The following is a 25440-nucleotide window of genomic DNA, read 5'->3' as shown; positions in this document are numbered from 1 at the left end:
AAAAGAGTCCTAAAGGGTGATGAGGAAATATCATTGTTTAGAGAAAGTCTGAAGATCATGAAATTAAATGCATGACTGTGTCTTCTCTAATTCACCATGGAGAGGCCCAAGCCCCGCTATGAAAAAAGGTATGATTTGGTGCAGATCAATGGGATTAGGCAAAATAATAGTTTGGCATGGACTAGATGGGCTGAATGGGCTTGTTTCTGTGCTGCAGTGTTCTATGACTTTGATTACTTGCACTACAAATGACTTCTTTTTTGGTTGTAATTGTGTTCTTTCATGTATAATTTTGCATAAATTATGTTTATGTTATCTTTGTGAGCATTGTGTCTCTGATGCTCTGCCTGTGATGCTGGTGCAAGTAAGTTTTCCATTGTACTTGTGCATTCGACCATAAACTTGACTTCATTACCTGCTGAACCTCTTTCTCATTATTTTTGGGAGAACTTACCCACATGCCAATCCATCTCCTCCACATTATCTCCGTAAGAACCGTGATTACTTTTCCCAATGAATGGCTCGGTGGTAAAGAAGGGAGAATGAACATGTAGTAGCGATAGGAGAAGTAGAAATGGTTTCTTCTGGTTTCTAAAATATGAAAAATTGACTGTGTTAGAATAGCTTGCGTCAATCTCAATACAGAAGGAATAGTTGGACTATCCTGGAATATAACGAGCCCACCCAATCAAACAATCCACTTCTGCCTCCTTCCTCAGATACACAACTACAGTACCTGTTTAGCTTGTTCACCAGCTACAGAGATTATTTGCTGCCCCATTTTCTTGCAATTTCAATTTTTTCCCACCTGCATCCATGGTACTTATGACAACACGCGCACACGCACACACACGCACATCTGGAGAAACTCAGCAAATCAGGCAGCATCCACAGAGGAGAATGAACATGTTTTTGGCTGAGGCTCTTCATTGGGACTGGAAAGAAGGGGGGGAAGAGGCCAGAATAAGAGGGAGAGGGTAAAGGAGGAGAACAAGCTGGTAGGTGATAGTTGAGACCAGGTGACGAGGGAGATGACTGAGTGGGGGAGATGGGGTGGATGAAGTAAAAAGCTGGAGGTGATGACTGGAAGAGGTAAAAGGCTGATGAAGAAGGGGAGGAGAGTGGGACCTAGGAATAAAGGGAATGAGGTGGGAACCAGAGGATGGTGATGGTCAGGTCAAGAAGAGAAGAGGTAAGAAGGGAACCAGAATGGGAAGGGGAAAAAATGAGAGAACGAGGGAAGAAGTAAGAAATTACCAGAAGTTAGAGAAATTGATGCTCATACCATCAAGTTGGAGGCTACCCAGACTGAATACAAGGTGCTGCTCCTCCAACCTGAGGATGGACTCATCTTGGCAGAAGAGGAATAAGAAGTCAAATTGAAATGGGTGCCACATGAAAATCCTGCCTTTTGCGACAGACAGAGCGAAGGTGCTCAACAAAGTGGTCCCTCAGTCTATATTGGGTCTCACCAATGACAAGGAGGCTGCTCAGGAGTACCAGATACATTAGATGAGCCCAATGTCACCTCACCTAGAAGAGGTCTTTGGGGCCTTAAGTGGCGGAGAAGGAAGAAGTGTAGCGGCAGGTGTGACATTTGCTCCGCTTGCAGTACTAAGTGTCACAAGGAAGATCAGTGGGGAGAGATGACTAGAGGTAAAATATGCTTAGTGGTAGGATCTAGAGGTTCCGATTTCCTGAGCATAATTATTTCCTTTCCATTATTAATTTATTTCAAACCCATCCTCATTCAGATGGACTTAGGCACCCTAACTATATATACTGTACATACCTAAGACTTTTGCACTGTACTGTACTTGTCAACGTGGAGTGAAGAGCAAGTTTGTAAGAAAAAAATTAAAAAGTTTGTAAAAGTATCCTGTGGTTATTTGAGTTACAATCACTTGAACCAGTCTGGCCATTCTCCTCTGACCTCTCTCATTAAACAAGGCATTTTCACCCACAGAACTGCTGCTCACTGGATTTCTGTTTGTTTTTCACACCATTCTCTGTAATTCTAGAGACTGCTGTGCATGAAAATCCCAGGATACCAGCAATTTCTGAGATACTCAAACCACCCCATCTGGCATCAACAATCATTTCATGGTCAAAGTCACTTTGATCACATTTCTTCTCCATTCTGATGTTTCGTCTGAACAACAGTTGAACCTCTTGACCATGTCTGCATGTCTTTATGCATTGAGTTGCTGCCACATGATTGGCTGATGAGGTATGTGCATTAACGAGCAGGTGTACAGGTGTACCTAATATAATGGCCACAGAGTATAGATCAGTTATAGATATGGGCAGAGAAGTGGCTGATAGAGTTTAATTCAGCAAGTGTGTAGTATTGCACTCTGGGAGGTCAAATGAAAGACAAAAATATATAGTTAATGGTAGACCCCCTAGTAACATTAAGATACAAAGAGATCATAGGGGCCAGATTTGTATTTCACTGAAAGACACTATTGAAGAAGGAGATCATGTTGCATCTACTGTTCTGTGCAAAACTCTAAAGCACATCTATATATATAGTGACCCAAGTTTATCAACACTCACATGTCACAATGTTTTTGCAGCAGGAGCAGTGCAGTGTAATACATACAATTACTAAAGTACTGTACATGCATTACATATTACATTCCAAACAATAATAATTAATAAATATACAGCACTGTGCAAAAGTCTTGTGTGTGTGCCTTTTGCACAGTACTTAAGTAACTTTATGTATTGCATTGTATTGCTGTGACAAAAAATAATAAATGTCATGACATATGTGAATGATGATAAACCTGATTCTGATATGGGTCTCTATCTTGGATTGACAATGGAAGGGGGCAGGGAGAGGGGAATCATGGCTGAGAAAAGGGAAAGGGAGAGAGGAGGGAACAGGAAGCACCAGAGAGACATTTGGTAATGATCAATAAAGTAATTATTTGGAATTAAATGACCTTCTCTGGTGTAACAAGGCTGGGTGTATCTGCACCATGCCACTCCCACCCCAGGCACTCCTCTGCCACCAGTTCCGGACCTCTTCACGTGGCACTCTGCTCTCTCCATTCCACAAATCCTTTGTTCCTGCCAGATATACAGGACTGTGCAAAAGTATTAGGTACCTTAGTTACAATAAATATTTGTGAGTAATGAGAAACACAATTCTGATATAGGTCTCTATTGTGGACTGAGAGTGGGAAGGGGAATCATGGCTGGGAAAATGGGAAGGTACAGGGAAGAGAGCGGAGAAGCACCAGAGAGACATTCTGTAAGTATTTATAAAATAGTTACGGTAAAATAAATGGTGCAAAAACAGAAATAAATTTTTTTAAAGTAGCGAGGTGGTGTTGATGGTCAATGTCCATTCAGAAATCAGATTGCAGAAGGAAGAAGCTGTTCCTGAATCTGAATATGTGCATTCAGGCATTTGTACCTCATTCCTGCTGGTAACAATGAGAAGGGGGCATGTCTTGGGTGGTGGGGGTCCTTAATCATGGATGCTGCCTTCCCAAGGCACTGTTCCTTAAAGACGTCTTGGATACTATGGAGTTAGTACCTGTGATAAAACTGACTAATTTTATGTCTCGATGGTTGAGAAGATGTTAGAGTGGTGCAAATCACATTCAGTGGTTAGGAAGATGTTAGAGTCAATTGTTAAGGATGAGGTGATGGAGTACTTGGTGACACAGGACAAGAGAGAACAAAGTCAGCCTAGTTTCCTTCAGGGAAAATCCTGCCTGATGAACCTGTTAGAGTTTTTTGAGGAGATTACAAGTAGGATAGATAAAGGGGATACAGTGGATGTTGTATATTTGGAATTCCAGAAGGCATTTGACAAGGTGCCACACTTGAGGCTGCTTACCAAGTTGAGAGCCCGTGGTATTGCAGGAAAGTTACTAACATGGTTAGAGCATTGGCTGATTGGAAGAAGGCAGCAAGTTGGATTAAAAGGATTCTTGTCTGGTTGGCTGCCAGTAACTGGTGGTGTTCGGCAGGGGTTAGTGATGGGACCATTTATATTTATGTTGTATATAAATGATCTAGATGATGGAATAGGTGGCTTTGTTGCCAAGTTTGCAGATGATACAAAGATTGGTGGAGGGGCAGGTAGAGTTGAGGAAACAGGTAGGATGCAGAAGGACTTTGACAGATTAGGAGAATGGGCAAGAAAGTGGCAAATGAAATAGAATATTGGAAAATGCAGAGTCATGCACTTTGGTAGTAGAAATAAATATGTGGACTATTTTCTCAACGGGGAGAAAATCCAAAAATCTGAAATGCAGAGGGACTTGGGTGTCCTTGTGCAGAACACTCTAAAGGTTAACTTACAGGTTGAGTCTGTGGTGAGGAAGGCAAATGCAATGTTAATATTCATTTCAAGAAGTCTAGAATATAAGAGCAGGGATATGATCCTGTGGCTTTATAAGGCACTAGTGAGGCCTCACCTTGAGCATTGTGTACAGTTTTGGGCTCCTCATCTTAGAAGAGATGTGCTGGCATTGGAGAGGGTCTACAGGTGATTCACAAGGATGATTCCAGGAATGAAAGGGTTATCATACGAGGAACATTTGATGGCTCTGGGTCTGTACTCGCTGGAATTCAGAAGGATGAGGGGGGATCTCATTGAAACCTTTTGAATGTTGAAAGGCCTAGACAGAGTAGATGTGGAAATAAAGTTTCCCAAGGTGAGAAAGGTCTAGGACAAGAGGGCACAGCCTCAGGATAGAGATACAGAGAAATTTCTCTAGCCAGAGGGTGGTGAATTTGTGGAATTTGTTGCCACGTGCAGCTGTGGAGGCCAGGTCATTGGGTGTATTTAAGGCAGATATTTAAGGTTCTTGATTGGACATGGCGTCAAAGGTTACAGGAGGGCCAGAAAATGGGGTTGAGGAGGAGAAAAAAGAGGATCAGCCATGATTGAATGGTGAAGCATACTCGATAGGCCAAATGGCCTAATTCTGCTCGTCTGTCTTATGGTCTTATGGATAAATCAGCATATAGGAGGGAGACTAAAAATTTGGCTGAGTGGTGCAACAACAACCTCTTACTCAATGAGCAAGACCAAGAAGCTGATTATTGACTTAAGAAGCATGAAATCAGATGTTGATGAGCTAGGCCTCAGAGGTGGAGAGGGTCAACAACTTTAAATTCCTTGATGTAATCATTCAGAGGACGTGTCCTGGGCCCAACACGCAAGTGCAATTACAAAGAGGCACAGCAAAGCCTCTACTTCCTTAGGAGTTTGTAATGATTCACCATGACATTTAAAACTTTGACGAACTTCTATAGATGTGTGGCAGAGAGTATATTGACTGGCTGCATCACAGACTGGAATGGAAACATCAATGCTCTTGAACGGAAAAATCCTACAAAAAGTAATGGATATGGCTCACTGCATCACAGGTAAAACTCTTTCCAATGGGCGTTTTCACAAGAAAGCAGCATCGATTATCAGGGATCCCCATCACCCAGGTCATGCTCTCTTCTCACTGTGACCATCTGGAAGGTGGTACAGGAGCCTCAGGACTCACACTACCAGGTTCAGGAATAATTATTACCCCTCAACCATTAGGCTTTGAACTAAAGGGGTAACTTCACCCAACTTCACTTGCTCCATCACAGAAATTTTCCTACGACCTTTGGACTCACTTTTAAGGACTCTTCATCTCATGTTCAAGGTATTTGTTTATTATTAGTATTTCTTTTTGTATTTGCACAGTTTGTTGTCTTTTGCACACTGGGTGAACAAAAGGCAAATGGACTTTCAATGATTCCATTATGGTTTTTATTCTATTATGGATTTGTTGAGTATGCTCGCAAGAAAATGAATCTCAGGCCCATCGAGTCTTCTCCACCATCCAATCATGGGCTGATCCAATTCTTCCAGTCATCCCCACTCCTCTGCCTTCTCCCCATACCCTTTGATGCCAAGCTAATCAAGAACCTATCTATCTCTGCGTTAAATGCACCCAGTGACTTGGCCTCCATAGCTGCTCGTGCCAACAAATTCCACAGATTTACCACCCTCTGACTAAAGTAATTTCTCTACATCTCTAGTCCAGGAGATTTAAGCTTCCTGAGCACCTTCTCAATTGTAATTTTCACAGCACGTACTTCACTTCCCTGACACTCTTGAATGTCCGGTATACTGCAGATGTCTTCCACTGTGAAGACTGATGCAAAATACGCAACCAGTTCCTCTGCCATCTCTGTCAATGATCCTATTGATTCTGCCTCTACTGCCACCACTTGCAGCACATTCCAAGAACCTATCTCTTTTTGTAGATAAACCTACTTCTGACATCTTTCCTAAAGGTTCCTCCACTCACCTTGAATGGATATCCTTTCAGGGCAGCAATCCCATCAGTCCTATTCCCCTGTGGCCATAAAACTTATTTTCTTTGAAATTATTATCAAATTCCCAGAGGTTAGAGATTATAGTGTCATAGTGCCACATTTTGCCAGAGTACGGAAATAGGCCTTTCAGCCCATCTAGTCTGTGCCAAATAGTTAAAAACACAAAATGCTGGCTGAACTCAGCAGGCCAGACAGCATCTATGGGAGGAGGTAGTGACAATGTTTCGGGCCGAAACCCTTCATCAGGATGACCCTCCTGATGAAGGGTTTCAGTGTGAAACGTCGTCACTACCACCTCCCATAGATGCTGTCTGGCCTGCTGAGTTCTGCCAGCATTTTGTGTTTTTATTTATTTCCAGCATCTGCAGATTCACTCGTGTGCCAAATAGTTACTCTGTTCCGTCCCATCGAACTGGACTTGGACCATAGCCTCCCATCCATGTATTTATCTTCATTTTTTATACTGTATACAGGTGTCTCCCCCACTTTACAAAGGTAGAACGTTCCTATGAAACCTTTCTTAAGCCAAAATGGCATACAGCAAAAAACCATTAATTTATATGGGAAAAATTTTCGTAAAAGCAAAAATCCTCTTTGTAACGCGAAAATAGGTTACTAATGTAGGTCTTTTGTAAAAGCGAAGTGGTGTAAAGTGAACATTCGTAAAGTGCGGGACGCCTGTATATATTAATCAAACTTGCATCCATCAATTGCGCTCGCAGCTCGTTCCACATTCGCACCACCTTCTGAGTGAAGTTGGCCCCCCTCAGGTTCCCTTTAAATATTTCACCTTTCACCCTTAACCTATGACCTCTAGTTCTAGTCTCACCCCACCTCTAGAAAAACCCTACTTCTATTCATCTCATCTGTACCCCCCATAATTATGTGTGCCTCTGTCAAATCTCTACTCATTCCCCCTACACTCCAAGGGATAACGTCCTTGAAGTCCTTTGCCACTTTGTCTTAGGGATGGGGAAAGAAACTGGAGTCAAAGTTCATAGCTTCCTGGAAGTGGCTACATGAGTTGATGAGTTGGTTAAGAAGGCTTATGGCATGCTTGCTTTTATTATTTGAGGCATTGAGTTCAAAAGTCAGGAGGTTATGCTACAGCTTTATAAAACTCAAATTAGACCGAATGTGGAGTATAGCAGACATTTCAGGCCACTCCATTATATAAAGGATGTTGATGCTTTGGGGAAGATGCTGCCTGGATTAGAGGGCACGTGCTATAAATGAGAGGTTGAAGAAACTTGGGTTGTTTCCTCTGGGGTGGCAGAAGCTGAGGGGAGATCTGATAGAGGTTTTTCTAAGATAATGAGAGACATAGATAGAGTAGACAGACAACATCTTTTTCCAAGGGTTAAATGTCAAAGAATGTCAAGGAACTTATTCCAAACTATTAGGAAATGTTTAGATAGGTATATGAATGTCAAGGAAATGGGAAGATATGGACATCGTGTAGGTAGAAAAGATTAGTCTGGTTAGCCATTTAGTTACTAATGTTATTGGTTCAGCACAACATGGTGGGCTGAATGGCTTGTTCATGTGCTATACTGTTCTATGTTCTATGCAGCACCAAGTGGTGGCTGGGAGGATGAGCAAACTCTACCCACAGCACCAAAGATCAGGATTGAACCTATAGTGGTGAGGCAGCTTTACCCAATGTTTTTACTTCTCCAGTTTTTAAGTTTGTTCTACCTTTCAATGAATGTCAGAGCTTCCTCGGTCATTCTTGTCGATAGGGTTTCCAGATTTGATGGCTGTTGGACGACTTGGTGGTTCCTCATGACCAGGCAGTTCCAGAGTCTCAGGAATCCAAACACGCTGTACCAAGACCCAAAGAGCAGGGAATAAAACACCACAGGCCATATGATCCACTTCCAACCAACGCATATATAGCCGGTCCATCTTAAAGCCAGCAGGGTGAAAAACCCCGCAAAGACCACTTCGGTGATCAGATAGACAATGGTTTGTACATCCGCTAAAATGGCGCTTTGACTTCCCGGCTTGCAATCATAGACATTGGTGAACGGCATGCCATAAAAGTAATCAAAGCCATGGCTGAGTGGGTGGTGACAGTTATCATTCCTGGTTTCACAGTTTACACCCAGGTGCCACTTGCCTGTTGAAAAAGAAAAGTTTCTGAATTAATCTTTCAAGGTAAACTTTTCCAATGTAATCCTACACACCTTGGAAGTCAGAGGCGTGTTTTTATTTTGGCATAGAGTGATGGGAGTGTACAATGCCCCGCCAGGGTAGCAGTAGGGGCAGACACATTAAGGACATTTATGAAACTCTTAGGGACATGGATGACAGAAAAATGGAGGGCCATGTAGGGTAAGATTGATGTTTGAGTAGATTAAAATGTCTGCACATTGTGGGCTGAAGGGCCTGTACTGTTCTGTGATATTCTATGTTCTCTGATCTTCACCTCAAATTCCCTTCCCCGGGGAGAGGGATATAAAGGGCACGATTAGTTTATAGTATCAATCAGAAAGCATTGCATTAGGAAAAACATGATTTTGACCCGCTAAATGGAACCATAACCAATGGGCCATATTGGCTGGCTGATAGCTGGTTCTTCTGTGATTCAGAAAGCCCCAGAAACCCACACTCCTGAGGCGCAAAGCAGGATACAATATAGCTATGTCTGACCAGCCATCCTGTGTCTAGACACTGAGTCCAGTGGTGGGTCAGTGGCTGACTGAGGAGAGGGGCTGTTGATGCACTTAATATCTGGCTATCAGCTTTACATCAGAGAGCTCAATTATGTCATTTCAAATTGAAGGTAACCCTGATGATAGTTCCCTGAACCAATGTAATCTGTCCCAATGCTGTTTCTCTGCTTTTTTCCCTCCCTCTCCCCCCCCCCCCCCCCAGATGGTAATTTTATCTTTCATTCAGCTGTACTTTTATAACGTTTCCAGTATGGACATTATAGTAATAGCCAAGAAGAGCTTCCTTTTTCTTCAAAGGTTTCATTATTTATTCCTTTAATTGGCCAGCTTCCAATGTCTTAACAGCATTCAGAAGCCTGGGCCCTTGACTCAAATCCCACTACTTCAGATAGGGGCGTTTAAATTCCAGTAGACTTACAGAGAAGCAAGACCTTTGGCCCATCTATTTCATGATAAACTACTATTCTGCCGACTTCCATCAACACACACACGAACCATAGCCCTCCATATCCCTTCCACCCACGTACATCTCATAATCGTTGAAATCAAACCCGCATCCACCACCTCCCCGGCAGCTCGCTCCACACTCGCAGAGTGAAAAGGTTTCCCTCATTTCCGCCTAAACATGTCACCTTTCACTGTTAACCTATGACCTTCTAGTCACAACAAACCTAAGTGGGGATAAAAGCCTGCTTGCATTTACCCTGTGAACATCCATCATCACTAAATTCACTCTGCAATTTTAAAGCCCGTACTTATAACGCTAACATCCTTCCAGGGGAGGGTACCTGCCATTTAACCCAGTCCAGTCCACACAGACCCTCATATCTGCACCACCTTTCAATGAGACTGATCTGGCTCAACACCATATCCCACTTCCTCCTGGTGACCTTTCACCCAGAGGAAACCGAACTCACTCAATCTTAACAACCTCTGAACACCTGAATAACTATCAGATTCATTATTACCGACATATGAGATGAAATGTGTCAATTTATGACAACAATGCAAAGGTATAAAAAAACTTATAAATTAGAAAAACAAATATATACTCGGAGTCCACTTTATTAGATAGTTCCTGTACCTAATATAGTGACCACTGAGTTCACGTCCATGGTCTTCTGCTACTGTAGCCCAACCACTTCAAGGTTCGGGATGTTGTGCATTCAGAGATGCTCTTCTGCACATCACTTTTGTAATGGTTATTTCAGTGAATATCACCTTCCTGTCAGTTTGGACCAATCTGGCTATTCTCTTCTGACCTCTCTCATTAACAAGGCACTTTTGCCCACAGAACTGCCACACACCGGATGTTTCTTGTTTCTCGCACCATTCCCTGTAAACTCTAGAAACTGTTGCGAGTGAAAATTCCAAGGGATCAGCAGTTTCTGTGATACTCAAACCACCCCATCTGGCACCAACAATCATTCCACGGTCAAAGTCATTTAGACCACACTTCCTCCCACCTCCCCCCCCCCCCCCAACCACTGCCACCCGCCATTCTGATGTTTGGTCAGAGAAACAACTGAACCTCTTGACCAGTCCTCATGCTTTTATGTATTGATTTGCTGCCACATGATTGGCTGAATAGATATTTGCATGAACAGCAGGTGTACAGATTACCCTAATAAAGTAGCCACTGAGTGTATAGTGCAAAACAAGGATTAACAAGGTATTAATATGCTGGGACGGACTGCAGCTGCTGCATCCCATGAATAAGTAAATGAAAACCAATGTCGATATTTTGTTGGGGCGTACCTATAATGCCTGTGGCATATCCCTGTTTCTGTAATATTGCTGCAAACGTTGTCTCATTTCTTGGGAGTCCACCAGAGCCACCAATGAAGAGAAGGACGCGGACTTTGTAACCATTGTCCATACCTTGAATCAAAGTGCAAACAATTAGTTGATTTATTGGGAAGTCAATAAAATCCATAGATGCTGGAGATCCAAGGCAACTCACACAAAATGCCTGATGAACTCAGCAGGCCAGGCAGCATCTATGGAAAAGATGTTTCAGGCCGTGACCCTTCTTCAGGACTGAGAGGGGAGGGGCAAGATGTCAGAATAAAAAGCTGGGGGGGGAGGGGAAGGAGGCTAGCTGGAAGGTTATAGGTGAAACTGGGTGGGTGGGAAAGGTCAAGGGCAGGAGAAGAAAGAATCTGATAGGAGAGGAGAGAGGACAACAGGAGAAAGGGACCCAGGGGTAAGTAATAGGCAGGTGAGAAAAAAAAACCAAAAAGTTAGAGAGGGGAATAGAGGGGGGTGAAATTTTGTTAATCGAAAAGAGAAATCAATATTCATACCATCAGGTTGGAGGGTACTCAGACTAAATATAAGGTGCTGCCCCTTCACCCCGAGGGTGGCCTCATCTTAGTACAAGAGAAGCCCATGGATCAACATGTCAGAATAGGAATGGGAATCAGAATTAAAACCTTTGGCCACCAGGAAGTACTGTATGTGGCGGATGGCGTGGAGGTGCTCAACGAAGCAGTTCTTCAATTCACAACAGGACTCACCAATGTAGAGTTGGTTTATTGTTTGAGATTAAAAGCCAGCAATTGGTTTTGGTCCCTTGTCATCCTCTCTTCCTGAGCTCTAGGTCCCTTGACTTCAATGGAACAGAATATGAAGAAGGCAGGACTTTTGACTGACAGCCAAGACTATTGCTTGCTTTGCTTTGAGGATCAACAGTATATAATTCAAGTTCAAGTTTATTGTTATCTGACTATACACATATACAACCAAATGAAACCACGTTCCTCCAGACCACAGTGTACCCACAATACATATATCACACTGAGCAGAAAAAACAAAATATTAGCACAAATAAGCTAATAAAATATAATGTAAAATGTATGTGAAGTGCACAGCACAGGTAAACAGTGAGCAGCTCGGTGTCCTGGTGATGATACCTCGGTGGCGGCAAGGTATTCTTTCATTTGTCTCACAGCCTGAGAAGTTACCCAGTCTGTCAATCTTACTCCTGAAACTCCTGCACCTTCCTCCTGACGGTAGTGGGTCAAGGAGATTGTGAGATGGGTGATAGGGATCCTCATCAATGTTTTGAGCCCTTCATCTACAATGCTCCTGGTAAATGTCACAAACAATTCAAACTGTGAACACAAAGGATTTGATAACCCTAGATGAAGAAGCAGTCAAATTGTTCCTGTATCTGCAGATGAATTTTCCTGGTGGGTGTGAGTCAACATTTATTCCTCAACCACCACTCTCTTCCCTCTTTCTTCAGACATCCCCCTGTGGAGTTGCTTTCTTTCCATTCCCTATTGGGTTTATTCATGAAGGTCCTGACATTCCCAGTCCTGAACTTCACATCACCGAACAGAGTTGAATCGTTTCTGTTAGAGTGGGGTAGCTGTCGTATACCAGCTAATGCAAGGACTTCACACAGCAGGATCTTGAACTCTTTATCTCTCAGTCTACCTCCCTGTGGCACTTACACTATATTGCCAACCTGCTCTCCACTTTCTCTGTAAATCTAATAGGGAGGATGCCAGTGGTAAGATTTTTTTTTAAGCTGCAGAGAGTGGTGGGTACACAGCTTGGCGATGGAGGCTCAATTCTGTCTCCTGCCTCCATTTCTGTTCGCACTGTACACCTCAGACTTTCAGCACAAATCCGAGTTTTGTTCACATGCAGAGGTTCTCTGATGAGTCTGCGGTGGCTGGGTTCATCAGAGATGGGCAGGAGTCAGAGCACAGAGGGCTGGTAGATAAGTTTGTGGAGTGGTGCGGGAGGAATCACCCTCTTCTGAAAGTGGCCAAAACCAGGGAGATGGTAGTTGATCTTAGCAGGAAGCGGACTGTGATGAGTCCTATATACATTCTGGGAGAAGAAGTTGCGGTGGTGGAGGAGTACAAATACTTGGGCGGTCACCTCGACAACAGATTTGACTGGAAAACCAACACCAAAGCTATTTAAAAGAAGGGGATGAGTAGACTCTATTTGCTAAGGAAGCTGAGATCCTTCAGTATGGGCAGCAGGATGTTGGCGATCTTTTACCAGTCTGTTACAGCGAGTGCAGTCTTAGAAACAGAAAACCTGCACAATACACAACGCTGCAGCTGTATGTTGGTGGCAGCATTGGTGTTGGTGATGCAGAAACACTAAAACTCATCAAACAGGCTGGACCCTTCCTTCGCTACAACCCAGACTTACAAATTAATTAATTAAATACAAACATAAAACGCAAAATAATTGATTGCATAAGTATTCACTCCCTTCAATATGGCACACTAAATCATCACTGCTGCAGCCAATTGGTTTTAGAAGTTACATAATTAGTTAAACGGTGATCACTGTGTATTTCTATTGATTGTAGTAAAAATACACCTGCATCTGGAAGGTCTAACTGCTGGTGAGTCAGTATCCTGGCAAATACTACACCATGAAGACAAAAGAACACTCCAAGCAACTCTGCAAAAAGGTTATTGAAAAGCACAAGTCAGGAGATGGATACAGGAAAATTTCCAAGTCACTGAATACCCCTTGGAGTACAGTTAAGTTAATCATCAAGAAATGGAAAGAATAGGGCATAGCTGTAAATCTGCCTACAGCAGGTCATCCTCAAAAACTGAGTGAACGTGCAAGAAGGGGACTAGTGAGGGAGGCCACCAACAGACCTATGACAGCTCTGGAGGAGTCACAAGCTTCAATAGCTGAGATGGGAGAGACTGCGCATACAATTGTTGCCTGAGTGCTTCACCAGTCGCAGCTTTATGGGAGAGTGGGAAAGAGAAAGCCACTGTTGGGGAAAAGAAACTCACATGAAACCTTGGCTAGAGTTTCCCAAAAGGCACATGGGAGAACCTGAAGTCAGCTGGAAGAAGTTTCTATTGTCTGATGAATCCGAAATTGAGCTTTTTGACCATCAGACTAAATGCTACGTTTGGCACAAGCTAAACACCACACATCATGAAAAACACACTATTCTGACCATGAAGCATGGTGGTGGCTGCATCATGCTGTGGGGATGCTTCACTGCAGCAGGCCCTGGAAGGTTTGTAGAGGGTAAAGTGAATGTATCCAGCAAGACAATGACCCCAAGCATAAAGCCAAAGCTACACTGTAATGACTTAAGAACAACAAATCTAATGTCAGTCAGAGCCCAGACCTGAAACCAATTGTGAATTTGTGGCTGGACTTGAAAAGGGCTCTTCACTTATGATCGCATGCATTCTGAGAAAGTTTGAGCAGTTTTGTAAAAAATGGGGAAAAATTGCAGTGTCCAGATGTGCAAAGCTGATAGAGACCTATCCACATAGATTCAAAGCTGTAATTGCTGCCAAAGGTACATCTACTAAAAGGAGGTGAGTAATTATGCAATCAATTATTTTGTGTTTAATAATTTTAGACCAACACTTACTTTATTCATTTCCATAGAAGCTGCCTGACCTTAAAATCAATCGGGTGAACTGATCTGCATTCAAGGGAAGCTCTTCAATTCATTCAAATAATTCACATGTACAAAACTATGTGTAGGAGCCACCTATCTATTTTCTGTCTGACTGTATTGTATTTTATGTTGCACATTTATTATGGTAATTTGTCACATGTGTTGGGGTGTGCTAGAAGCAAATGAGGCAGGTGTAATTATGCGGGCAGTAGGAAAATTATCCCTCTGTGGTTCTTGGTCTCATTACTGGGGATTCAGTGTCACACAACCTAGTGACTTTGATTTGGCCCACACCTTCATTAACCTGGTCCAACACTTGCCTTTATTGAGAACTTCCTCCTCCTTACATCTATTTTAAGTTTAGGGTTATGAATATGTTAAGGTTATTACTTATGTTTGGTCTGGGGGAAGAGGGGTTTGATGCTGGATTGTAGGGAATCAGTGCTCAGGTGTGGGACATGTGGGCCAGCATTAAGGATAGGGGTTGGAATTAGGTGGATTTTTTAATATTTAACTACTGGATCACTCAGTTGGTTAATTTAACTTTGCTTATTTTGCTCATTTCACTGTTACTATATTTTTAAATCGCTATGTACAACCATTTGTCTTTACTGGTTTCTTAATAAATGATCGAACGTACTACTTTCGACTTGGTACTCAGTACTTGAAAGTGCGTCACACCGTCTCAGTCTCTCAGCAGTTTACGTTAGTTTTCTCAAGTAACCGCGACAGAGTGTAACACAGAAATGTTGCTGTGCACACAACCTTACCTGAGCGAATAGGGTACCGGCCTGTCATAAAGGCAGCCCTACTGGGTGTGCACAATGGAGCAGCCGCTATGTGATGGGTCAGCATTACCCCTTCCTCAGCCAGGCGATCAATATTGGGAGTTCTATTGGAGAGAAACCAATTATTATTGGGATGGAGGGGCACAACATCACAGTTGGCATGGTTCTTCCCAATGGTGCAGTGCTTTGAAGATTATTTTCTTTTGTGGGGGGCTAGTTCTACATAGCTCTGCTCAGTGCCTTCCCTCTATCCATGGAAGGATCAAGGTAAATTAAAGGGCGGCATGGTTGTGAAGTGGTTAGCGCATCATTTTACAGCGACTACGACCACCGATCAGGGTTGAATTCCCACGTCTACCTGTAAAGAGATTGTACGTTCTCCCCATGACTGCATGGGTTTCCTCTGGGTGCTCCAGTGTCCTCCCACTTTCCAAAGGTGCACGGTTAGGGTTAGTGAGTTGCCAATATTGGCACGAGATGCGTGACAACACTTGTGGGCGGCCCAGCGCAATGCTTGCTGATTTGATTTTACACAAACAATGTACTCCATTGTGTGTTTTGCTATACATGTGACAAATAAAGCTAATCTTTAAAAATATGTAAATGTTAAGAACACAGTAACTGAACTTGCTTTGCAACATCAATTTTGCTTGTTGCGTATTTAATAATTCAGTAACATTTGAGTAATCTTGTAAGTGTATTGTTGATTAGGCAATCTTGTTCAATTACTATTGGTTATATGTAAAAAAAATCCTTGAATAGCATCCATCATTATGTCACCACACGATATTTGCAAGCCTTGCTGAAAGTAAAGCACATAGTTAGACTCACATTCTCAGCTCCAACTTTGTCTTGCTTTAATGTTACAAAACTTAACAGGAATTTGCAGGCTGACAATTGCACTTCCAACTGCATGAAAACTCCTCCCTCCACATTCTGTAGCGAATTGTGGACACAGCTCAGCACATCATGGGAACCAGTCTCCCCTCTATGGACTCTGTCTATACTTTCCACTGCCTCAGTAAAGCAGCAGGGGTAATCAAAGACCCCAGCCATCCCGGACATTCTTCCACCCTCTGCTGAAGATACGAATCAGTCTTACGAACAGCTTTTCTCCTGCTGTTACAAGACTATTGAGAGGTTCCCTGGTAAGATACAATGGATTCTTGACCCCCCAAGCTTACTCGTTATGATCTTTCACGTGATTGTCTACCTGCACCGCACTTTCTCTGTAACTGTTACATTTTATTCTGCATTCCTTTATTGTTTATCCTTGTTCATCCTCAATGCGCTGTGTAAAGATTTGATCTATGTAAACAGTATGCATACAGCTCCAAGTCCTAGTCTACTGGAGGCCAGTCCTGTGGTTAAAGGACAGTGTCTGTGTGTGATGGGGAGCTTGTTTTGCTGTTGTTGTCTCATTGCTTATTCTGTCCTGTTTTGTTCTGCCGAGCACGGTGCGCGTGCTACGCTGATGCCGAAATGTGTGCCGCCACTTGCGGACGGGCCCCAGCGCGTCCTCGGCTGTGTCGGTTGTCGACTCAAGACACATTTCACTATACACCCAGTGACCACATTATTAGGTACAGGAGTGGAACATGGTGTCATTTTCTACTGCTGTGGTCCATGCACTTCAAAGTTCAACGTGTTGTTTGTTCAGAGATGGTCTTCTGGACACCACCGACTCTGTGCTGTACTATGGGACTCTCTTTGCAGATTATTGTTTGAATGATTTGGTTTTTTTTCTATCTGCACATTGGGTGTTTGACCGTCTTTTTTTTTAATGGTTCTTTTGGGTTCCTTTGTGATTTGGCTGCCTGTTAGGAGACCAACCTCAAGGTTGGATAATGTATACATACTTTGATAATAAATGAACTTTGAACTTTAGTCTGAGCAACAACTGAACCTCTTGAATATTTCTGTGTGTGATTTTGCAGTGATTAGCTACCACATGGTTAGCTGATTAGACATTTGCATTAATGAGCAGTACTTAACAGGGCGATTGCTGAGTGTATGTTTCTATGTAGACATGATAAATTAACTTAAACCTTGACTCTCGAATATTGCAGGAGAAGTTTTTCATTGTACCTTGTAAATGTGACAAAAATAAACCTATTCCAATTCTAGCCCTCTATTTTGAGTGTTTTAGTTGACAAACCAAATCTTCTCAAACTCCTAAAGAAATATAGCCGACGTTTTGTCTTCTCGATAGCTGCATCAATATCATCTGCAAAGTTGGCCACAAAGCCATCAATTCCATCATCCCAAGCATTGACATATAACATAAACAGAAGTGGTCCCAACACAGAGCCCTGTCACCAGCAGCCAACCAGAAAAGGCTCCCTTTATTCCCACTCTTTGCCTCCTGCCAATCATCCATTGCTTCATCCATGTTAACATCTTTCCTGTAATACCATGGGCTCATAGCTTGTTAAGCAGCCTCACGTGTGGCACCTTGTCAAAGGCCTTCTGAAAATCCAAGTAAACAACATCCACTGATTCTCCTTTGTCTATCCTGTTCATTATTTCTTCAAAGAATACCAACAGATTTGCCAGGCAAGATTTTCCCTTAAGGAAGCCTATTTTACCGTGTGCTTCAAAGCACCCTGAGAATTCATCCTGTGGAGGAAAACATGTGAATTAAAGATGTTGACGGACAAAGGGTTAATATCGGCTTGTGAATATGGAAACCAGTTTGTAACTTAGTTTGCGAGAGATATGACCTAGGTTTTTAGCAGAGACAAGTCTTAGAATAAACACTTGAAGTTGCTTATCTTATAAGAATTAGCCTTAAGAATATGAGATAAACTGTCTGTTAATCCAAAGTTGTGCATAGGACTGAATTTTAAATTTTTGGCTGTTGTTGTGGGTGTAGCTTATCATTAGAGAACTGCATGTGATCCGAGCTTACCTTTTGTAATTCACAAGGGAATCGAATAGCCTTTGCTCTTTGCTCGATTTGTAACTGCATAAAAGGAGCTGTGCTCTCTGTATTATTTGGAGTTCGAAACCCACTGTTCGCAGTTTCACTCCCCAAAATATCGTGACTAAAGCTCTCTTTACTTTGAAGTCCAAGTCTAATTTACTTGCGATCAACTTTAATCGAATTTCCCTAACAATTTGGTGCCCGAACAGAGACCCCTTTAATACGAGATCCAGCGAACCGTTACACTGTGAGTTACCGTGAGCTTGAGCAGTGGGATCAGTGAACAAGATCCACAGACAAAGAGATTTGTGAGTTCCACTTGGGAAGGTTTCATGTGTAACGTTTCACCATGAGCTGCTGAGAGTCTCCAGAGAGGTGTGGGGGGAGGGGGTGTAAAACAAGCCCAGTAGGGCAAAACCAGTGCAGACAAGGGGCTGGGTCCCACCGGGCAGTGACCATCTCTGAGCTCCTGGAAAGGGGAAAGACTGTGGATGGAAGACTGGGTCCGAGACCTTAAGACAAGGGTGCAGAATTAGGCCAGTTCGCCCATCGAGTCTGCTCCACCATTCCATCATGGCTGATCCCGGATCCCACTCAACCCCATACACCTGCCTTCTGACCATATCCTTTGATGACCAATCAGGAATCAATTCCTGTCTTAAACGTACATGTGGACTTGGCCTCCCCTGTAGTCTGTGGCAGAGCATTTCACAGATTTACTACTCTCGGGCTAAAAAAATTCCTCCCTTACCACTGTTCTGAAAGGTCACCCCTCAATTTTGAGGCTGTGCCCTCTAGTTCTGGATACCCCCACCATAGGAAACATCCTTTCCACAGCCACCCTATTCAGTCCTTTCAACTTTCAGTAGGTTTCAATGAGCTCCCTCCAACATTCTTCTAAATTCCAGTGAGTACAGGCCTGGAGCTGCCAAACGCTCCTGATGTTAACCCCTTCATTCCCAGAATCATGAGCCTCTGAACCCTCTCCAATGACAACACATCCTTTCTGAGATATGGGGCCCAAAACTGTTGACAATACTCCAAGTGTGACCTGACTAGTGTCTTTTAAAGGCTCGGCATTATATCCTTGCTTTTCTATTTGATTCTGCTTGAAATAAATGCCTACATTGCATTGCCTTTTTTTTTACCACAGACGCAACCTGTAAATTAACCTTCAGGGAGTCTTGCACAAGGACTCCTAAGTCCCTCTGCACCTCTGATGTTTGATTCTTCTCCCCATTTAAATAACAGTCCGCACTATCGCTCCTTTTATCAAAATGCATTATTATACTTTTCCCAACACTGTATTCCATCTGCAACTTTTTTGCCCGTTCTTCCAATTTGTCTAAGTCCTGCTGCAATCGCATTGGTTCCTCAGCACTATCTACCGCTCCACCTATCTTTGTACCATCTGCTAAGTTTGCCACAAAGCCATCAATTCCATTATCCAGATCACTGACAAACAATTGAAAAGTAGTGGTCCCAATACTGACCCATGAGGAACACAACCAGTCAATGGCAGCCAACCGGAAAAGGCCCTTTTTATTCCCACTCGCTGCCTCCAGCCTGTCAGCCATTCTGCTCTCCATGCCAGTTTCTTTCCTGTAACGCCATAGGATTTTATTTTGTTAAGCAGTCTCATGTGTGGCACCTTATCTAATGCCTTCTGAAAATCTAAGTATATGACATCCACTGCTTCTCCTTTGTCCACCCTGCTTGTTACTTCCTCGAACTCTGACAGACCCATCAGGCAAGATTTCCCTTTTCAGAAACCATGCTGACTTTGACTTATTTTATCATTAGTTTCCATGTACCCCGAAACCTCATCCTTAATAATAGACTCCAACACTTTACCAACCACTGAGGTTAGGCTAACTGGCCTATAATTTCCTTTCTTTTGCCCTCCTCCCTTCTTAAAGAGTGGGGTGGCAGTTGCAATCTTCAAATCCTCCAGGACCATGCCAGAATCAAGTGATTCTTGAAAGATCATGGCCAATGCATTCATTATCTCTTCAGCAACCTCTCTCAAGACTCTGGGATGTAGTCCATCTGGCGCAGGTGACCTATCCACCATAAGGCCTTTCAGTTTTCCTAGCATTTTTTCTTTGTAATAGCAATGGCACACACTCCTGCTCCCTGACACTCACGGACCTCTGGCACACTGCTGGTGTCTTCCATAGTGAAGACAGATGCAAAGTACTCATTAAGTTCACCTGCCATTCAATCGATCAACAAAGGCACTAATTAATACACATACTGAGGAAAGGGTAAAGCAGTACAAGAAGTCTACGCAACTTCTGGGTGAGTCCCAGTGTGGCTACCCCACACTTATTAGAACAGAACAGATGAACAATGACCTGCACCTTTGAATTTCTCCCAGAAACTACAGCCACTGCTGTTCAGCCATCATCCCTGATTGTGTCCCTTTTCAATCAACTTTGGCCAGCTCCTCTCTCGTGCCTCTGTAATTCCCTTTGCTCCACTGTAATACCAATACATCTGACTTTAGCTTCTCCCTCTAAAATTGCAGGGTGAATTCTATCATATTATGATCACTGTGTCCTAAAGATGCCTTTATCTTAAGCTCCCTAATCAAATCTGGTTCATTACACAACACCCAACCCAGAATCGTCTTTCCCCAAGTGGTTTCAACTACAAGTTGCTCTAAAAAGTCACCTTGTAGGCATTCTACAAACTCTCTCTCTTGGAATCCAGCACCAACCCAATCTGTCTGCTTATTGGAATCCCTCTTGACTTTCTTAACATTGCCCTTTGGACATGTGTTTTCTATCTCCTGTTGTAATTTGTAGCCCATATCCTGGCTACTTTTAGGAGGCCTGTATATAACTCCTATCAGGGTCTTTTTACCCTTGCAGTTACTTTGCTCTATCCACAGGATTATACATCTTCTGATTCATTGTCACCTCTTTCTAGGGATTTGATTTCTTTTTTTTTTACCAAAAGAGCCACCCCACACTCTCTTCCTACCTGCCTGTCCTTTTGATACATCGTGTATCCTTGGATATTAAGCTCCGAACTATGTTGCTCTTTCAGCTACGGCTCAGTGACTCAGTCATACCAGCCAATGTCTAACTACACTACAAGTTCATCTACTTTATTCTGTACGCTGTGTGCATTCAAATATACATCTTTCACCTTGTATTCATCACTTTTTACGATTTTGCCCCCATGTTATACTTGAACTCATCCCACCTAATGCAATTTTGTCTTATCATCTGCCCGTCTTTCCTTACAGACAGTCTCATTTCACACTGCATCTAGTTGTATACCAACTGCACCATCCTCAGCTCTAACAGCCCGGTTCCCATCTCCTTAAATCCTCCCCAACAGATCCACCAAACCTGCCTGCAAGGATATGGGACCCCTTCGGGTTCAGGTGAAAACCTTGCCTTTTGTACAGTTTGTAACTTCTCCAATGGCCATCCGCCAAATCATCCTAATCTTACCCGCACTGGCAAGCATGTGGCACACGAGGTCCTGCTTTTCAGCTTTCTACCAAGCTCCCTAAATTCTCTCTTCAATACCTCCTCCCTTTTCCTACCTATGTCATTGGTGCCAATACATACCAACACTTCTGGCTGGCCTGACATCTGGGAGGCAACATAGAATCCAGGTGCCTCTTTCATGTCCACAGAATCTCGTCTCTACTTCTCTAGCTATGGAATCCCCTATGACTACTGCAGTTCTTTTCTCTCCATTCCCTTCTGAGCCACAGTGCCAGAGACCCAGTGGCTGCAGATCCCCCTGGTTGGTTGCACCTCCCCACCCAAAATAGTATACTTATTATTATGGGGAATGGTTACTGGAGGGCTCTGCACTGATTGCCCATTTCCTTTCCCTCTCCAGATAGTCACTCAGGTACCTGCCTCCTGCAGCCTAGGGGTAACTACCTCTCTGTAGCTCCTATCTATCACCACCTTAGTTTCCTGTATGAGCCGAAGGTCAATGAGCTTCAGCTCCATTTCACATTTTCTGAGGAGCTGCAGCTCAGTTCAAATGGTGCAAATGTGGTTATTTGGGCTGTGGAGGTCTCCCAGAATTCCCAAGTCTCAAACAAAGAACTCAACCCAGCCCCTGGAGCCATTCTCTCTGCATTAACAACGCACAAACAGACAAAGAATGAAGAAGGAACTTACTTCGCCCAAGACTGTTGAGCCAAAGCTTCCTCACCCTAACACTGGTCCACCCACACAATGGCCGCTCCGCTTGGCCCTACGCTATTTATTTGCCTTCCTGATGAATTGCAATTCAATTGGGCCACTGGATAAAGTCAAAAGCCTGTGAATGCTTCATTTTAAATCTCTCGCTCCGACCTGTTTGTAGCCTCCTCTTCAGGAACACTTATTACCCCTCAACCATCAGGCTCCTGACCCAGCATGGATAACTACTCACTACACTGAACTGACTCCACCAGCTGTGGACTCACTTTTAAGGACTCTACAATCATGTTCTCAATATTGTTATTTATTATAATTTTTATTATTACTGTATTTATTGCCTTGTTTGTCTTCTTTGTACATTGGCTGTTTGTCAGTCTTTGTGTATAGTTTTTCATTGATTCTATTGTGTTGCTTTGTTCTTCTGTGAATATAGGGTGGTATATGGTAACATATATGTACTTTGATAATAAATTTACTTCGAACTTGAGTGATACAGGTGGCCCCCGATTTTCAAACATTTTCTTTACGACAGCTGACTGTTACAAAAGACCCACATTAGTACCTGTTTTCGCTAACCAAAGAGGATTTTCGCTTCTAGGAAAAAAAGACACCCGCTTTATACAGCAAACACGAGGAAATCTGCAGATGCTGGAAATTCAAACAACACAACACAAAATGCTGGTAGAACACAGCAGGCTAGGCAGCATCTATAGGGAGAAGCGCTGTTGACGTTTCGGGGCGAGACCCTTCCCGCTTTATACATGTGTTTACCCAAAAAAGACTACCATGACCATGAAACCTTGGGTGGGCAGTTGTGTGCGCATGTGTGTGCGTGCCAATCTTTTTTCTCCAAATTGATTTTGGCTCCCTGTCTTCCCGATTCTGATAAGTGAAACTACGCCATACGTACAATATTTCTACTTTATATAGGCTGTATATTTATCATATCATTCCTGCTTTTACTATATGTTTGTGTTATTTTAGGTTTTGTGTGTTATTTGGTATGATTTGGTAGGTTATTTTTTGGGTTTGGGAACACTCAAATATTTTTCCCATATAAATTAATGGTAATTGCTTCTTCGCTTTACGACATTTCAGCTTACAAACGGTTTCATAGGAACGGTCTACCTTCGGATAGAGGGGAAACCTGTAATTGTGTTTCCAAGGCATTAATGAGGCACTTATACCAAAATTAACTCAATAATTTACCCACAGAAGCCAATGCCTTTCACTTCAATATGCATCCGCCTCCTCCAGCTCCACAATCTGCCAGGCAGGCGAAGGGTCAAAGGTCAAAAATCATTACCTTATGGTATTATTTCCATAGCAGCCAATATCGCCAATGCCGAGGTCATCTGCCATTATGAGTACAATGTTAGGCTGATAGTCGATCTCTGTGCAGTTTATACAGATCATTAGCATAGAATTGAACCACAGAATAACAGCCACAATGTTCCTGCGCAGAGAGAAGGGTGTGAGTAGGATAACTAACCTGCATTTCACTACAAATATACAGCATTTTGTTTTAAAAGTAATTACATTAATCCATAAAATACAATGGCTTTGTCACAAATTACTAATAAATTACATCAGGATTAATTTTCAGACTGCACCTTGGCAAGATGTGTGCTATTAGATGCAGTTCCTCACAGGAATGTCAATAGGACCATTATACAGGAGCAAAATTAGGTCATTTGGCCCATTGAGTCAGCTCTGCCATTTGATCATGGCTGAGTTATTACCGAAGGACTGCTTCAAAGCCTCACTGCAAGAGGTCTTACAACATGTCCCCATTATACTAGGCATTTTAAACATGTTTAAAGCAACAAGACACACAAAATGCTGGAGGAGCTCAGCAGCATCTAATGAAAGGAAGGGGGAAGATGGGGGAGGGGAAGGAGGCTAGCTAGAAGGTGATAGGTGAAGCCAATTGGGAAGGAAAGATAAAGGGCTGGAGAGGAAGGAATCTGAGAGGGGAGGAGAGTGGACCATAGGAAGAGGGGACCAAGGGGGAGGTAACAGGCAGGTGAAGAGAGATAAGAGGCCAGAGTGGGGAATGGAAGATGAAGGGAGGATGAGGAATTTTATTTTTTAACTGGAAGGAGAAATCAATATTCATGCCTTCAGATTGGAGGCTATCCAGACGGAATATTAGGTGTTGCTTCTCCACTCTGAGAGTGGTCTCATTGTAACACAAGAGGAGGCCATGGACCAGCATGTCGGAATGGGAAGGGGAATGGGAATTAAAATGTTTAACCACTGGGAATTTCCACTTGTGGTGGATGGAGCTACCTTTGGCAGCCACTCTTTTAATCAAGACCATTAAATAAATTTAGTTTTGGAAATGCTGCAGACACAGCGTTCTTCAAACTGATTGTGGTTTGTGAAACTTACCCAAGTTTTATATGTAACTCCATTGATTTGTCCCTCCCGGAGAAACTTCGTCTCGTTGCAGTTTTCTGGAGTGAAAAGAGAGAATTTTATTTTTAATCATTGAAGACCCTTTATGTACATAAAAACAGAGAGGCAAGAACAGAGTCATGAGTAACTAGTAAAGACAAAAAGTTAGTAACTGCAAGAAGTATTTCAGTTGATAGTACTTTCATTTAATTATTTATTTCGAGATACAGTACAGTAACAGGCCCTTTCAGTCCAACAAGCCTACGTTGCCCAATTACACTCATGTGACCAATTAACCTACTTGTCCGTACGTCTTTGGAATGTGAGAGGAAAGCAGAGCACCCAGAGGAAACTCACACAGTCACACAGAGAACTTACAAACTCCTTACTGTGACGGGGTTCAGAATTGACCCTATGAACTGTGCTGCTATTAAGAGAGAGAGGGAGGTGTCCAACGCAGAGACCCTGTTATTAAAAGAGAGAGAGAGAGACAGACAGAGACTGCTCAGAAGATTGATGTTATGGTTTCTCTACAAGTTGTTTACCTTTCCACAAGGACACTTGCCTGCTTGTAAAGTTCTTACAGAGAGAGGAGGACAGAGCAGGTTGATGGACAGCTGGTGTCCAACATGTGGAGATAAAAAGCAGGTCCGCTGTTACACAGACAGACAGTTTCGGACGCTGAATGAGCTTTGTTGCA

At 42.9% G+C, this 25440-nt stretch overlaps 1 protein-coding gene across 3 annotated transcripts in view; it reads right to left on the bottom strand.

Moving 5' to 3' along the window:
* Positions 1-24800, bottom strand: part of LOC140727040 (arylsulfatase D-like) — a 99471-nt gene extending 74671 nt beyond the window's left edge. For all 3 annotated transcript variants that reach the window (XM_073044228.1, XM_073044229.1, XM_073044227.1), the window contains exons 1-6: positions 24735-24800; positions 23647-23796; positions 15216-15337; positions 10788-10910; positions 8050-8473; positions 455-591 (exon numbers count right to left, since the gene is read on the bottom strand). In XM_073044228.1, coding sequence (XP_072900329.1) covers positions 455-591; positions 8050-8473; positions 10788-10910; positions 15216-15337; positions 23647-23796; positions 24735-24757 — 979 coding nt within the window. In that variant the 5' untranslated portion in view covers positions 24758-24800. The remainder of the gene's footprint in view (positions 1-454; positions 592-8049; positions 8474-10787; positions 10911-15215; positions 15338-23646; positions 23797-24734) is intronic.
* Between the last annotated feature and the right edge of the window lie 640 nt (positions 24801-25440).

This window comes from Hemitrygon akajei, chromosome 4, assembly GCF_048418815.1.
Source record: "Hemitrygon akajei chromosome 4, sHemAka1.3, whole genome shotgun sequence".
NCBI classification, from domain to species: Eukaryota; Metazoa; Chordata; class Chondrichthyes; order Myliobatiformes; family Dasyatidae; genus Hemitrygon; species Hemitrygon akajei.
This window is presented reverse-complemented; position numbering and strand designations above follow the sequence as displayed.